At 39.5% G+C, this 15,938-nt stretch overlaps 1 protein-coding gene across 5 annotated transcripts in view; it reads right to left on the reverse strand.

The window, feature by feature from the left end:
* DHX40 (DEAH-box helicase 40) overlaps positions 1 to 15,938 on the reverse strand; it is a 36,687-nt gene that overhangs the window by 11,503 nt on the left and 9,246 nt on the right. For 4 of the 5 annotated variants that reach the window (XM_054709068.1, XM_054709065.1, XM_054709067.1 and 1 more), the window contains exons 8-12: positions 10,552 to 10,651; positions 8,801 to 8,887; positions 8,141 to 8,323; positions 6,706 to 6,786; positions 5,892 to 6,049 (exon numbers count right to left, since the gene is read on the reverse strand). In XM_054709068.1, coding sequence (XP_054565043.1) covers positions 5,892 to 6,049; positions 6,706 to 6,786; positions 8,141 to 8,323; positions 8,801 to 8,887; positions 10,552 to 10,651 — 609 coding nt within the window. The remainder of the gene's footprint in view (positions 1 to 5,891; positions 6,050 to 6,705; positions 6,787 to 8,140; positions 8,324 to 8,800; positions 8,888 to 10,551; positions 10,652 to 15,938) is intronic. The other variant, XM_054709066.1, reaches the window with a different exon arrangement.

A 15,938-nucleotide genomic window follows, 5' to 3' on the forward strand; every position in this document is an offset into this window, starting at 1 on the left:
TATGATGACTAAGAACCAAGCCAGAAACTGTTGCTTAACCTTTAAAGACTATAAATGCTCTTAGAAGCAGCTGGAAAGGCAATACACACTCTGGATATAATAAGAGTCAGCCAGTCACATACTCAAAAACTGAAGATGCTTTCTGCAGCAGCTGAAGATCTTGAAATTTCAGGTTTAAAAATTAAGTCTAGGTCATATATGTGTACATTTCTATAAGTTTGAATAAGAAACTGGTAGTAGTCGTTGCCTCTAAGAATCAGACCTGGGGACATGTTTAGGAGGGGAAGACTTACTTTTCACTTAATTTCTTTTGTAGTGTTTGAATTTTTAACTATACAATATATTGGAAATGGTGGTGTGAAGAGTTAGGCAGAACCTCCCTCCCAGAGAAACATCAATTAAACTAGTCAAATTATCCAAGTCTCTGGAGATTGACTGAATCTGTGGAATTCAGCAAGAACAGTAGGAAGTATCGCATTCGAATACCTAATATAGTCATCCCCCCACAACTTTGTGTGAAGAACTAATTCTGAGGGCTTGGCAGCCTTAAAGTGGTACCATTTCTCTCACCCCCGTTTCTCCTCTGTACAGAGGATCAGGCTGAACAGCTAATGAACAGGGTAACAGCTAAAGCCAGTGCAGCCCCCCGCCCCCCATTTCCTTACAGCTCTGTAGGGTAGAAGATCTGTTCCAGTGAGTTCAGTGGCTGAGTGGTAGCTCCCACAACTCCCAGTTTCCTAAAGCTGTTCAGGTATTTTAGAATTAAAAAAAATTTTTTTTGGCAACCAGTGTGTCCACAGATCTCATCTTGCTAGCCTTTGTACTGAGTGGTAACAGAAGTTCTCACCACCTCCCACCCCAAGCTTCTGCTCTATGAGGAGGATCCAGGCAGGGCAGAAGGTGAAGAGCAGGTCCCCCCACCCCCAAAAACCTGTAAGTAAATACTAAACTCGAGTTATATGGGATGGCCTTTCACAATGGTATAGCTTAGTTCTGAAACTACTTTTGTATATTCTAAGGACAATGGACAATTTAAATATGAACTCTGGACTAGATAATAGCACTGTATCGATGTTAAATTTCCTAATTTTGATCATTTGACTTTGGTTAAATAAGATATTGCCCTTGTTCTTAGTAAACATACAAGTAAATATTTTGTGGTAAGAGAGCACAATCTTTCCAATTTACTTTCAAATGATTCAGAATAAGAAAATGTATATTTATAAATATATATGTATATATGCATATACATAGAATAATTAAGCAAATGCAGCAAAATATTAAAAACTGCTGAAATTAGATAAAAGGTATAAAGGAGTTTATTTCATATTCTTTTTTTTAATTGATTTTTTTAGAGAAAGAGGAAGAGAGAGAGAGAGATACATCAATTTGTTGTTCCACTTATTTATGCATTCATTGATTGATTCTTATATGTGCCCTGAGCACAGATCAAACCCACAACCTTGGTGTATCAGGCTGATGCTCTAACCAAATGAGTTACCAGGCCAAGGCCTGTCATATTCCTTCAACAGTTCTGTAAGTTCAAAATTGTATTACAAAATGTTACCCCCAAAAAAGAAGGCTAATACCAGACTGGTTTCAGCTATTTAAACTATAGGCCTGGTGCACAGAATTCATGCACGGGTGTGGTCACTAGGCCTGGCCGGTGATCCAAGTGTGAGCGTCTGGTGTGGAAGGGCAGGTCCCAGCTGACCTCTGGGCCCTGGGCAGCACCTGGGTCCCCGGGCCCCAACACGCACCCCCACTCCACCTGAGTCACGGCACCTGAGTCCCCACGTGGAGATGTGGTGAGCGTGGCCAGCCGCCACGGGCCAGGGCGCAGTGTGGGCCTCTGGGCCGCCCAGCGGCACCACATGAAGCCAGGCGGGCAACACTCTCTCTCCCGGCCGGCCTCGCAGACCAGCTACTGTGCGAACCCACAGGAAGCCCAACCTGCCCCTGTGGTCCCAGCGGCTGTGTCCCGGCACACCCAGAAGACGCCGCGCTGCACGGGTGCAGGTCAGGCTCCTCACAGGCGCCCAGCACCTGAGCGTGGGGCTTACCCAGTGTGCGAGCCCTGTTATCCCGGGGGAGGTTAGCAGGGGGAGTGAGAGTGAGCTTGGTGGACACACCGCACCTCTGTCCCTGTCACCCCCACCCCCAGGTAGCCAGCGAGAGGTTGCAGTGTGTCACTGACATCCACCATGTTCCTCGCCGCCCCCTGGTGGTCAGCGCACGACATAGTGAGCAGTCAAACTCCCAGTGGAGGGGACAAATTGCATATTAGGCTTTTATTATAGAGGATATTCCAACAAGGAAAAACATTTCCTTTTTCTGGCCTTACAAGACTATGAGAATTGGATCACCTTAATCCAGCCCCTGGTTTTACAAATGAAATACTGTGACCCCACCGGAAGAAAGCAAAGCTGACATGTGACATACTAAGCTGTATCCCATGATGACACACCAAGAAAAGAAACAAGCAGAAGTTTAAAGACATGAAAACCTCAAAACAATCCTCTGAGGGTACAAGGGCTAAACTACCTTTTCTTTTGATGCTTGGGAAAAAAAGATTAATATATTACTAATGTACTATACAACAGGGCAAAGGTTCACCATATTATCTTCCCTTACCAGTGAAAGGAAATTAACTCTCCCCACCAGGAACATCACATACTCCCTATTTTAAACAACTAAGTTAAAGGATAACAAAATGAAAAAACTGCTTGTCCTCAGTTTCACGTCCGACAGGGCTAGGTATATGGCAATCAAAAAATGGTCAGTGAGCCCACCCGATGTGGCTCAGTGGTTGAGCGTCGACTCATGCACCAAGAAGTCTTTGGTTCGATTCTGGTCAGAGCACGTGCCTGGGTGGAAGACACAATCCCCAGTAGGGGGAGTACAGGAGGTAGCCAATCAATGTTTCTCTGTCATTGATGTTTCTATCTCTATCTCTCTCCCTCTTCCTTCCTCTCTCTCTAAAATCAATAAAAGCATTTTTTCAGTGGCAGTAAACACACAATACAATAAAGAGATGATGTATTATAGAACTGTACACTTGAAACTCATATAATTTTTATTAACCAAAGGCATCCCTATAAATGCAATATAAATTTTTAAATAACAATAAAAATAAATAAATAAATCCTCAGAAATACTGGAGATCTAAATAAATGGAGAAATATTCCATGAACATGGATAGGGAGACAATACTGTCGAGATGTCAGTTTTTTCCAACTTGATCTATAGATTCAATACATCCCAATTAAAGTCCTAGCAAGTTATTTTGTGAATATCAACAACCTGATTTTAAAGTCTATATACAAAGGGTAAAGACTCAGAATAGCCAAAACAGGGAAATAGTAAAGTCAGAAACTGACCCACACAAATACAATAAAATGATCTTTAACAAAGGAGCAGACGCATTTCAAGGGACAAAAGACAGTCTTTTGAACAAACGGAGCTGCAACAAATGGACATCCAACTCCCAGAAGATAACATAGGAGAAAATCTAGATGACCTTAGGTATGGTGATGACTTTTTAGATAAAACACCAAAGGCGTGACCCATGCAAGAAATAATTGGTCAGCGGAATATCATTAATATTAAAAAATTCTGCTCTGCAAAAGATAATGTCAAGAAAACAAGATGACAAGCCACAGACTGGGAGAAATATTTGCAAAAAACATATCTGATAAAGTACAGTTATCCAAAATATACAAATATAAAGCTCAACAATAAGAGGCACCCTGGCCAGGTAGCTTAGTTGGTTAGAGTGTCAGCCTGATACACCAAGGTTGTGAGTTTGATCCCTGGTCAGGGCACATACATGAATCAACCAGTGAACACACAAATAAGTGGAACAACAAATCAATGTTTTCTTTCTCTCTCTCTCTTTCTCTCTCTAAACTCAATAAATAAACATTTTTTAAAGCCTCAACAATAAGAGAACAAACAACCCAATTTAAAAAGACCAGAACAGACACCAAAGAAGACTATACATGGCAAATCCTATATAATAATCCTGTATAATAAAAGGGTAATATGCAAATAGACCAAACGGCAGAATAACCAATCAAAGCATAATATGCTAAGGCTGCTCAACTGCTCACTATGACGTGCACTGACCACCAGGGGGTTAGCTTGCTGCTGGGGTCCAGCTGATTGGGACTGAGCGAGATGGGCCGGACACACCCTGGAGCCCTCCCGCAGTCTCTCCCCGGCCCGATCGTGCACCGGTGGGGTCCCTCAGCCTGGTCTGCGCCCTCTCTCAATCCAGGACCCCTTGGGGGATGTTGGAGAGCCGGTTTCAGCTCTATCCCACAGGCCACTCCCCTTGGGAGTGTGCCAGACGCAGGGCTCATGGTTGGTGAGTGCTAATTCGGCAGTGCAAGCCTCTCCTGATTGGGACTGATTGGGCGCGAGCCCGCGGCAGGAGCAGCAAGAAGGAGCTGCAGGCCACACTGGACTACGGGTTTTGGCCCGATCCCTGCAGGCCACTCAGAGGGACTCCACCCATGCATGAATTCGTGCACCGGGCCTCTAGTAAGCATATAAAAAGATGGTTAACATCATGTCACCAGGGGGCAACAAATTAAAACAACAGTGAGATACCACTACACACCTATTAAGATCATTAAGATGATCTAAATCCAAAACACCGGTAACATCAAATACTGGTGAAGTTGTGGAGCAACAGGAATTCTCAGACTCATTGCTGGTAGGAATGCAAAACAGTGCAGACCTTTAGGTCTGGAAAACAGTTTGGCAGTTTCTTACAAATCTAAACATATTCTTATACTATTCAGCAATGAATTGAAAACCTAAGTCTACACAAAAACCTGCACATAGATGTTTATAGCAGTTTTACTCATAATTGAAGCAATAGGTGAATAGATAAACAAATTCCATACAATGTGATATTATTCAACAATAAAAAGAAATGAGCTCTCATGCCACAAAAAGACATGGAGAAACCTTAAATGTACATTGCTAAGTTAAAGAAGCCAAGTTAAAGAGACAGTAAAAACATTCATGGTTGTAAGGGGTTTGGGGAAAGGATGTAGGGATGAATAGGTGGAGCACAGGAAATGTCTAGGGCCGTGGTCGGCAAACTGCGGCTCGGCGAGCCACATGCGGCTCTTTGGCCCCATGAGTGTGGCTCTTCCATGGCCTGGGCAAGTCTATTTTGAAGAAGTGGCGTTAGAAGTTTAAGTTTAAAAAATTTGGCTCTCAAAAGAAATTTCAATCGTTGTACTGTAGATATTTGGCTTTGTTGACTAATGAGTTTGCCGACCACTGGTCTAGGGCAATGAAACTATTCTGTATAATACTGTAATGGTGGGTAGGTGTCATTACAGATTTGTCAAAACACACAGACCATACAGCACAGTGATCCCTTTAATTAATAATAATGTATCAATATTGGCTCATCAATTGTAACAAATGCACCAGAATAATGAAAGATGTTAATAATAGGAGAAACTGTGTGTGTATCTGTACTTTCCTTCAATTTTTCTATAAACCTAAAACTGTTCTAAAAAATAAAGTCTATTAATTTTTCTTTTATTTTTAAAGAGACAGGAGGGAAGGAAGGAGAGGAAGGGAGAGAGGGATGGAGGGAGGGAGGAAGGGGGGAGAGGGAGAGAGAGAGGAGAGAGAGAGAGAGAGAGAGAGAGAGAGAGAGAGAGAGGGAGAGAGAGAGAGAGAGAGAGAGAAGGAAACATAGATTTGTTGTTTCACTTATTTATGCATTAATTGGTCAATTCTTATATGTGCCTTGACTGGGGATCAAACCTTGGTGTATTGGGACAACACTCTAACCAACTGAGCTACTCAGCCAGGGTTCAAGTCTATTAATTAAAAGTAAATCTCTTCAATAAACTTCTTACCAGGTCTAATGAAGACATTTTCCACAGACAACATTGCTGCTATTGGAAGTAGTAGATCTTCACAGTCCAGAGAAGCAGCCTTTATTACTGCACATGTCAGATGTGGAGGGAGAGGAAATTCTACCATAGACAAACCCAACCTGGTCACATGGCCATTCCTTAATAGAAAAAAAAAGTTCTTATGTCTTTCTACCTTGGGAGAGTACAAATGAAATGCTCATCATTCAGAATAAATCAGATATAATTTAGATTACTTTCAATCACCCCCATAAATTCAATTCAATTCAAGAAACATGATACACTGTAGTCATAGGTAAGAAAAACATCAAGATAATAAATTCCTTGTTGTCAAGGGCCAGTACTTTCAAAATCCTAAACAATGATGCAGAATAAAGTAGTGTAATAAAAGACACAAAATACTGTGGAAACACAGAGGATGTCATTGAAGTAATGGAAGTAATAAGTGATAATTACCAAATCCTTCCCCATCACACAATCATGAGAACAAGGATTCTGGTTCTCTTATCATTTTGATATACCCAGCATAATGCCTGGCACTGAAATAGTATTCAGAAATTACTTGTTAAATAGTACCAATGTTGAACAAAATTCATTTTACGGTATAATTTGTAACATCAGAATTGTGGTGAAAAAAGGCTGAGGACAATTTCTAATTTCAGGTAAAACAATCCACTCAATTCAAACAAATTATTTTATACCTATAAGGAAAGTATTAAGAACCCTATTTTAAAAAGAAATTAACATCTGTTGTGGTTGGGTTTTGGGGAGGGGTTTTGTTTGGTTGTCTTTTTACCTGTCAATAGCATCACACTGATAAAGTTGTTTAAGGGCTTCCAAAATAAGTCTCTCATTAGGTGGATCCAAATAAGGAAACCTGTGTGTTTACATGAGATATAAAATGAGATCCCATTTATTGAACACAGTAAGATTTTATACAGACTTGAAACTTCCTTTACAAGGTCTTAGCGCTCCTAGTATTTTTCAAATACTCTTTCTCTTCTTCCTTTTTTAAGGCATTCTATGATCATGATCAGCATTCAGCAAAAGAGGTAATAAGTTTTTCTAAATCATAGTCTTTTATTAATTCAAGAAGCACCTCTTTTTGATCTCCTTAGCTGGAACACTCTTGCCATTCCTCTTTACTTATCTGAATCCTGCCCCATTCTTCACAGCCCAATGTCAACTCTATTCTGTTCTGTAGTCCATAATTTTATTACAAGCTTATAAAACAATGGAGAAAAATTCATTGAAAGTGGCCAAAAATTACAAAATGTTTAATAGTACTTCAAAATGGCTTTTGATAAAAAGGCAAGTATATTCAATTTTACCATATTTGCTTTATGTATCTGTATGTGCCAATTACTTAATTTCTCCTGAACTCTTAAGGCAAGTTGCAAATACAATGCTTATTCATCCCCAAAATACTCAGCATGCATCCCCTGAAAATAAGGACATTCTCTTACATAACCACAATACCATTAATAAACATAAGAGAATTAATAATATTCACAAAGGATAACAGTGGCATATAACCAAGCATGAATATATATATGTGTGTACATACTTTTAAACAGGAGCAACAGTTACTTGATTATACCAATCTTGTTTCTCCAATGTAACTTAAGCTTAGTGAAAGCAAAAAACTACTCAAGTACCACCATTTCTCACAATGCACAGTACACAAAGCTGGCTCTACCAAAGATGCTACAAAAAACCCCACCATTTTATCTGGGATTATGATCATTATATACCTTTCATAACAGATAAACAGTGGTCATTAAATGAGCAAAATAATATCAGCATGAGGCACACCATTAAACCAAGGTTAAAATATGAGCAAGGACCTGCCTGGCATGGCTCAGTGGTTGAAGGTTGAGCTATAAACAAGGAGGTCATGGTTTGATTCCAGTTAGAGCATATGCCTGTGTTGCATGTTCGATCCCCAGTAGGTGGTGTGCAGAAGGCAGCCGATCAATGATTCTCTCTCATCATTGTTGTTTCTATCTCTCACTCCCTCTCCCGTCCTGTCTGAAATCAATTAAAACGTACTTTAAAACAAATATGAGCAAGGGATCAAATTGTAGTAAAGCATCATAAAGAAGCCTTTTGTATGGGTTTACTTGAATCTTGAGATATAGGGATATCTGAGCCAAATACTTCAAAAGAATTTGAGAAATAACAGGCTCCACTCCAACACATTTTCCTTTTTTAAAAAGCTGTCTACATACCTTATAACATCATGTATGGCAAGGCACTTTAAGGTCAGAACTACAGATGTCAAACTAGTTCTCTTAATCTCAGGGATCACATGGTCGGGCATACACTGGTTCCAAAAATCTTTACTATAGATCCGAAAGCATTTTCCTGAGGAAGTCCTACCAGCTCGACCACTTCGCTGTAATGCCTCGCTCCTTTAGAAGAAAGAAAAACAAAAGTCCCCAAAATGTTCAGCATGGAAGAACCTGGAGAGTATTATGCTAAGCAAAATAAGCCAGTCAGAGAAAGACAACTATCACATGATCTCACTCATATGTGGAAATTTATGAACAAAATAAGCTGATGAGCAAAATAGATCCAGAGATATAGAAGTATGGAACAGACTCAAATCTGAGGGAAGGCGGAGGTAGGTGGGTGGGAAGAGATCAACCAAAGAACTTGTATGCATATGGACACAGACAATAGGGTGGTGAAGGCCAGGTGTGGGGGGTAGGGGCAGGCTAGAAGGAGACAATGGGGAAAAGATGGGGAATACATGTAATACTTTCAACAATAAAGATTAAAAAAAAAATGTTCTGTGTTTCCTAAGCAATTCACCTCCCACCCTGAACCAACTAGAAATTATCTAATCCACTGTTCTTTGAACAAAAAGGCGTGACATAGCGACTTACTTTGAAATTGGAACCACCTCCAGGATGTCCAACCCTAATCTGGGATTGTGATTTAACTGCTTCACAAAGCCACCATCTACCACATATCTAAGAAAAATGAAAACAAGTTAAGTTTCTAGAAAATAAGGAAAGAGTTGTTAATTTTCAACCACTATGGATTCTCCTTTTCCACCAAACTAACAACTACATGATGACTTTAATGTTAACTGTAAAACTTGGAAGTCAAGAAATTGGAGCTTCATACATTCCTGCTGGAAATGTAAAATGGTTCAGCCAATGTAATGTGGAAAAAGGTTTGAAGGTTTCTCAAAATGTTAAACACAGAATTACCATATGACCCAGAAATCCATTCCCAAGTAAGCACCCCAAAGAACTGAAAACAGGACTCAAAACATACTTGTAGATGTATGTTCACAGCAGCACTATTTGTAAGAACCAAAAGGTAGAAACAACCTAACTGTCCATGGCCCATTAAGAGATGAATAGATGCATAAATTATGATACACACACACACACACACACACACACACACACACACACACACACAAGCCTAAGCGACCGTTCGACTGGTAGTTATGATGTGCACTTACCACCAGGGGGCAGACGCTCAACACACAGGAATGGAAACATGGAACAGACTGATGAATCTCAGAAGGAAGGGGGGAGGGCGGGAAGAAATTAACCAAAGATCTTATATGCATACTAAAGGACCGGTGCACAGATCCGTGCACTGCTGGGGTCCCTCAGCCTGGCCTGCGGGGATTGGGCCAAAACCAGCAGTCCAACATCTCCCAAGGGGTCCCGGATTGCGAGAGGGCACAAGCCAGGCTGAGGGACCCCACCAGTGTATGAATCCATGCACCGGGCCTCTAGTATACATATAATGGCATATATACCATATCCTGAGTTACTGCTTAAAGGGTACAGGGTTTTATTTTGGGGTGATAAAAATGTTTTAAAACTAGACAGAGTTGCCCTAGCTGGTTTGCCTCAGTGGATAGAGTGTTGGCCTGCAGACTGAAGGGTCCTGGGTTCGATTCCAGTCAAGGGCACATGCCCGGGTTTGGGCTCGATCCCAGTGGGGGGTATGCAGGAGGCAGCCAATCAATGATTCTCTCTCATCATTGATCAGCTGATCAATGATTCTCTCTTGTCATTGATAGTTCTATCTCTCCCTCTCCCGTCCTCTCTGAAATCAATAATATAATTTTCAAAAATATATATATTTTTAAAAACGATATAGTTGGTGGTTGCACAATGTTGTAAATGTACTAAATACTACTTAATTGTTCAGTGTTAAATGTTAATTTTATGTTATACAAATTTGAGCCCAGCTGCTGTGGTTTAGTGGTTAGCATCAACCCATGAACCAGGAGGTCATGGTTTGATTCCCATTTGGGGCACATGCCTGGGGCACATGTGGGCTCAATCCCTAGTAAGGGATGTGCACGAGGCAGCCGATCAATGATTCTCTCATCATTGATGCTTCTATTTCTCTCTCCCTCTCCCTTCCTTCCTGAAATCAATAAAAAATATTCTTAAGAAAAGAAAAAAAAGAGTGAACAGAAATATTATATGCAGTTCCTACTCCATTTCCCTATTTATTGCAATCAGTAATTACAAAAATGATAGGTGACTACAAGTTAAGCAGGTGAGAAGGGAATTAGTGGAGGGCACGAAGAAGCAAACTCAATGTTTTATGATTAGCTAAGTGGCTTTCTTGGCTTTAAAAGGATTTTTTAAAGTTGTACCTGATTCCATCTATTGTCAAAGATGTTGCAGAAATATTAGTGGATATGACACATTTTCTAATTCCAGGTGGAGGTGGCAAAAATATTCTCCTCTGTTGATCTAAAACATGTGTAAAAGGAAAATACTAATTTATAACATGCATTGTCAAACTCAAGTTTTGAAAAAGTAACTTCTTTGCATTAAAAGTTATATTCTCTCTTCACCTCTTTAATTATCTTGAATTCAAAATATAATAGCAAAACTATTTTTCCTCACCTTTCACTGTTAAGGTTTCTAGAGCCATGAACTCAGTTTATTATTGCTAAAATAAACCCTACAGCAGACACCTTTATGTAGGTCATAGCTCCCTTTGAGAATATTTTAAAACAGTGTACCTCTTCTCCATTAAAAGACACGTATGTACACACACACACAAAATTCAAACAATTCCCATCCAAGGGCTACAGATTAAGGACCTCTCTCTGCCTTAAAGATTGATTAGCTAAGTAGTTTTTACTTTTTCAGTATCTACCCAACTCATGACTACCTCTCTAAACAAGTAACACCACACTCATGTCCACTACCCACACATTCTGAAGGGTGGGCCCCAGGAGCAATGCTTATAGAATGGTACTTGCTCTGATTTATGGCACCAAGGATAAACATCTCCCCCAAGTTGGGCCAATCTGATTCTCCTATGAATTTGGAAGAAGGTCCAAGAGACGCTCAATTTGATTAGGCTAGTCTCTTGCAAAGAGGAAAAATAAACTTGCCATAGGAAAATCACTAATGAAAGTGAAGGAGAGAAATCTAGTCTAAAGAGAGAGAAAAATGAATTAGACTTGCGAGTTGACAAGAGAGTATTTCTGAGTTCCTGGCACTTCCCAGGCCTTAAGAGGCCTGGGTGTAAATTAAATAGAAAGATGGATTTGGTCTTTAAGGATAAAAATTAAAATTTTCAGGCAATCAGACAGAAAAAGCAAATCACTTACAAGGAAGGGGGAAAAATCAGGCTGGCCTCAGACGCCTCCACAGCAACATTCAATGCCAGTAGACCACTGGACAACGTCTACCAATTTCTAAGGAAAAGAAAGTGTGACCCAAGAACATAAAACCCAGCCAAGATGTATTTCAAGAATAAAGGCAAAAGCTGGACATTCTCAAACATAAAAGAGCAACAAAAAATAGTACTCAAGCCCAGCTGGCATGGCTCAGTGGTTGAGCACTGAACTATGAACCAGGAGGTCACGGTTCAATTCCCAGTCAGAGCACATACCCAGGTTGCGGGCTCGATCCCCAGAGTGGGGCGTGCAGGAGGCAGCCAACCAATAATTATCTCTCATCACTGATGTTTCTATACCTCTCCTTCTCTCTTCCTCCCTGAAATAAATAAAAATATTAAAAAAAATAGTAACACTCAAGAGCCCTTCTATTTTAAAAAAATTAACAAAAGTAAGCCAATCTAAAGTTAACCAAAAGTAATGTAGGAATGAAAAAAACAGTTTAAAAAAATTGATGGTAAACACTAAATACATCTGAATAATATAACAAAAATTAGAAGAGGATATAGAAGAGTAAAAGTATTTAAATCCTCATCAGATAGGTAAACAGATAAGATCTCCAATCAAATACATTCTGAAAGAAGATATTAACTTCAGCTTAGTATTTTCATCTTGCTAAACTTTAAAGCAAACGTTTATAAAATATTATCTCATGTGGTAAAGATTAACTTGAAGTTTAATAATTTCTTCAAGTAAATTCAAGTAAAATTAAATATATTTTTAAAAAATAGTGCCCTGGCAGAGTAACTTAGTTGGTAAGAACATCCTCCCAATATGCCACGGCTACAGGTTTGATCCCTAGTCAGGGCACATACAAGAATCAACCAATGAATGCATAAATAAGTGAAACAACAAATCGATGTTTTTCTCTCTCTCTTTCCCTTCCTCTCTCTATATATAAAACAATCACTCAATTGAGGAAAAATTATACAGCGTCAGCCTGCGGACTGAAGGGTCCTGGGTTCGATTCCAGTCAAGAGCATGGGACCGGGTTGTGGGCCATGCAGGAGGCAGCTGATCAATGATTCTCTCACATCATTGATGTTTCTATCTTCTCTCCCTCTCCAGTCCTCTCTGAAATCAATAAATATATATATTTTTTAAATCAAAAAATTAAAAATAGTGCAATCTCACTTTTAAAAACCATTCCCATTAACTTACCTATTTAGTTATCCTTCTATATGTGTACACAACACACATACACACACATATACAACACATACACACATACCTGAAAAACGGTTTTCCTAACATTAAAGATAATTATTTCTGGATGAAGATATTTGAAGCTATTTCTTTAAAGAAAACTGATGCAAATATGCTAAGACACTAACAATGTACTAATTCTAGATAAGGGGAAATGAAATTTTTTTGTACTTTTCTATAGTTTTAAAATTTCTACAAAGGACAAAAAAGAAAAACATAAAAGAACACATGTAACATAATCCCATTTTTTGTTAAAAAAAAAAAAAAAGAATAAAAATAGCCCTAGCCAGTTTGACTCAATGGATAGAGCGTCGGCCTGCGGACCAAAGGGTCCCGGGTTCGATCCCGGTCAAGGGCACGTACCTTGGTTGCAGGTTCCTTGGGCCCTAGCCCTGGTTGGAGGCAACCAATTGATGTGTTTCTCTCACATCAATGTTTCTTTCGTCTTTCCCTCTCTCTTCCACTCTCCCTAAAAATCAATGGAAAAATATCCTCGGGTGAGGATAAATAAATAAAAATAAAAGACAATTGCCAAAACCGGTGGATAGAGCGTCGGCCTTCGGACTGAAAGGTCCCAGGGCATGTACCTTGGCTGCGGGCACATCCCCAGTGGGGGATGTGCAGGAGGCAGCTGATCGATGTTTCTCTCTCATCGATGTTTCTAACTCTCTATCCCTCTCCCTTCCTCTCTGTAAAAAGTCAATAAAAAAAAAAATAAATAAATAAAAATAAGTAAAATAAAAAATAAAAAACAATAAAAATATATTTAAATGTATAAAGAAAAAGTCCAGAACAATATATCTCAATATGTTAATAGTGATTAGTACTTAACCATGTTAGTGGGATCTAAGTTTAAGTAATTTTCTTACTTTGCTGATTTTTTTTTAAGTATGTATTTCTTTATAAGCCGAAGAAATATTTTTTCATTTGGGGAAGTTCCACACAGAGTAGAAGTTTTTATGTGAAGCTCACTAATATTATTCCCCCATACCTTTAATCTTAACATTTAAAGAAACTATTATAAACAAAGCAAATTCTAGTTACCTACCATATTGAGGTAATGTCTTTGTTTTGCAGGAAGAAAACTATTTGGGGATTTATGTAATAATTAAGCAAGCAGTTTTCCTCTTTTAAAATGTTATACATTAATTCAAGGTAAAACTCCTTTCCTTTTCTTCATGTATTCTGGAAACACATACTGTTTTATCGCCCACTACTGAATAAATAACCAGTAATCAAATACATATGTACCATGTGACGTCAGGGACATCACTCAGCCTCTACTGTAAAATAAAGAAGTCTGATTATGCAAGACCATATATATGTCTGTGAGCAAGTGTGTGTGTGTGTGTGTGTGTGTGCATTTTTCTAGAGAAACAAGTCATGACTTTTATTACCTTTTTAGAAGAATCTGAGACCCTACCCTCTAAAAGAGACTAAGCACTGAATTCGATCATTACTTTTAGTGCTAAAATTGTCTAATTCCATGCAAATATGTGTCACTTAGGTAGAAACAGGTATATTTCAGTTCATACCTTCTTGTGGGGTTCAGCTTTCCCTAGATGCATGACAAACCTGAGAAACTGCAATATCTTGATCCAAAGAAGGAAGTCAGAAGAGCAAAGAGGTTTGAGAGAAACAAGAAAAAGATTCTAGTCAGAGCATTTGTTGAAAGTCCCGCAGAAAGTAAAAAATCTGGAACTCAGTCTAACAAGTATTTAATCAGGACTTTTTCAAAATATTGTGCTTGCCTTCAAGAGGTTCACAACCTCTTCGAGAGGATAAGACAACCACAACACGAGGTAGAATGTGTTAAGTGCCACAAGAGGTACAGCAAAGCATGAGGTTCAAAATGAAGAAGAGATCACAGCCAGTTGTGAGGAGGGAAATTGGGAAAAATTTTTATGGAGTTGGTGAAACAAAATAGCAGGATTTCAGCCAGTGAGAGGAGAGAATAAGAGAGAAAGAAGACGTTCAAGTTAAGGAAACAGCAAACACAGTCACCAAAAAAGATGTGGGAGGAAAAAGATTCAAAAATACCACCAGCACTTCTAGCTTGAGAGAATGTCACAAAGGGTGGGGTTGGGGAGTTCAGCCCAGGGAGCAGGATCGTGTAACCTCGGCAGTGGAAAGGACACCACAGCACTTCTTCATACTTGAGAGGTGAGAATTTTTTATGCCAGTTAACAACATACTTTAAGATGTCTCTTTAAACACTCAGCCACCCTCATGACTAGCCCAGAAATAAGCAAGTATAAAATATCCACATTATACTTTTTACTGATTCGCTAAACTTAGATATGGGTCATTTTTGAACCCCCTTCCTACAGGCTACAAGCAGGAAACCCTTCTTCCCTCTCCTCACTCCCAAGTTCAAGTTTTCTGTTCCTGAAGGAAATAACATGATAAAGGAAATAACATGATAAAGGAAATAACATGATAACAGTGTCTTTCCCCACCACCCGAAATAGCAATAATAAAGGAAAAAAAAGTGTTGTATTAAGCAAGTTTACAGAGAAAGCCGACAGTCCCAGGAACCTGACACTCTCCCTACCCTGTCTAACTCCACCTCGCCCATTACTTAGTGCCTCATCAGCTCCATTGAATGCTACTTTGCACTGTTACTAACTGCTGTAATGAAAACGATTATGCTCGCCCTACCTGGTTTGGTTCAGTGGATAGAGCATCGGCCTGCGGACTCAAGGGTCCTAGGTTCAATTCCAGTCAAGGGCACATGCCTGGGTGTGGCTCAATCCCCAGTGAGGGGCGTGCAGGAGGCAGCCAATCAATAATTCTCTTTCATCATTGATGTTTCTATCTCTCCCTCTCCCTTCTTCTCTGAAATCAATAAAAATACATTTTTTTAAAAAACCTATTATGCTCATAATGGATCGCGAATAGCTCGCCCTTGGAAGGGAAGGAAAGGAAACTAAAATAAATACAACCCTTCAGTAATGGCTCTACTCACACCCAGCCCCACATGTGCACATGCACTGGGAATTAGGCTGAAAGCAGGTTGCAGTCATGCTGGAAGGATACTGAATGGCAACTTAGTAAGTTGGCACTTTAATTCAGTCGGGAATAATACCTGAAGGTACCCAACAGGGAGACTGACACAATCAGAGCTGATCTGTTGGAAG

Source organism: Eptesicus fuscus, chromosome 20 (genome assembly GCF_027574615.1).
Source record: "Eptesicus fuscus isolate TK198812 chromosome 20, DD_ASM_mEF_20220401, whole genome shotgun sequence".
NCBI classification, from domain to species: Eukaryota; Metazoa; Chordata; class Mammalia; order Chiroptera; family Vespertilionidae; genus Eptesicus; species Eptesicus fuscus.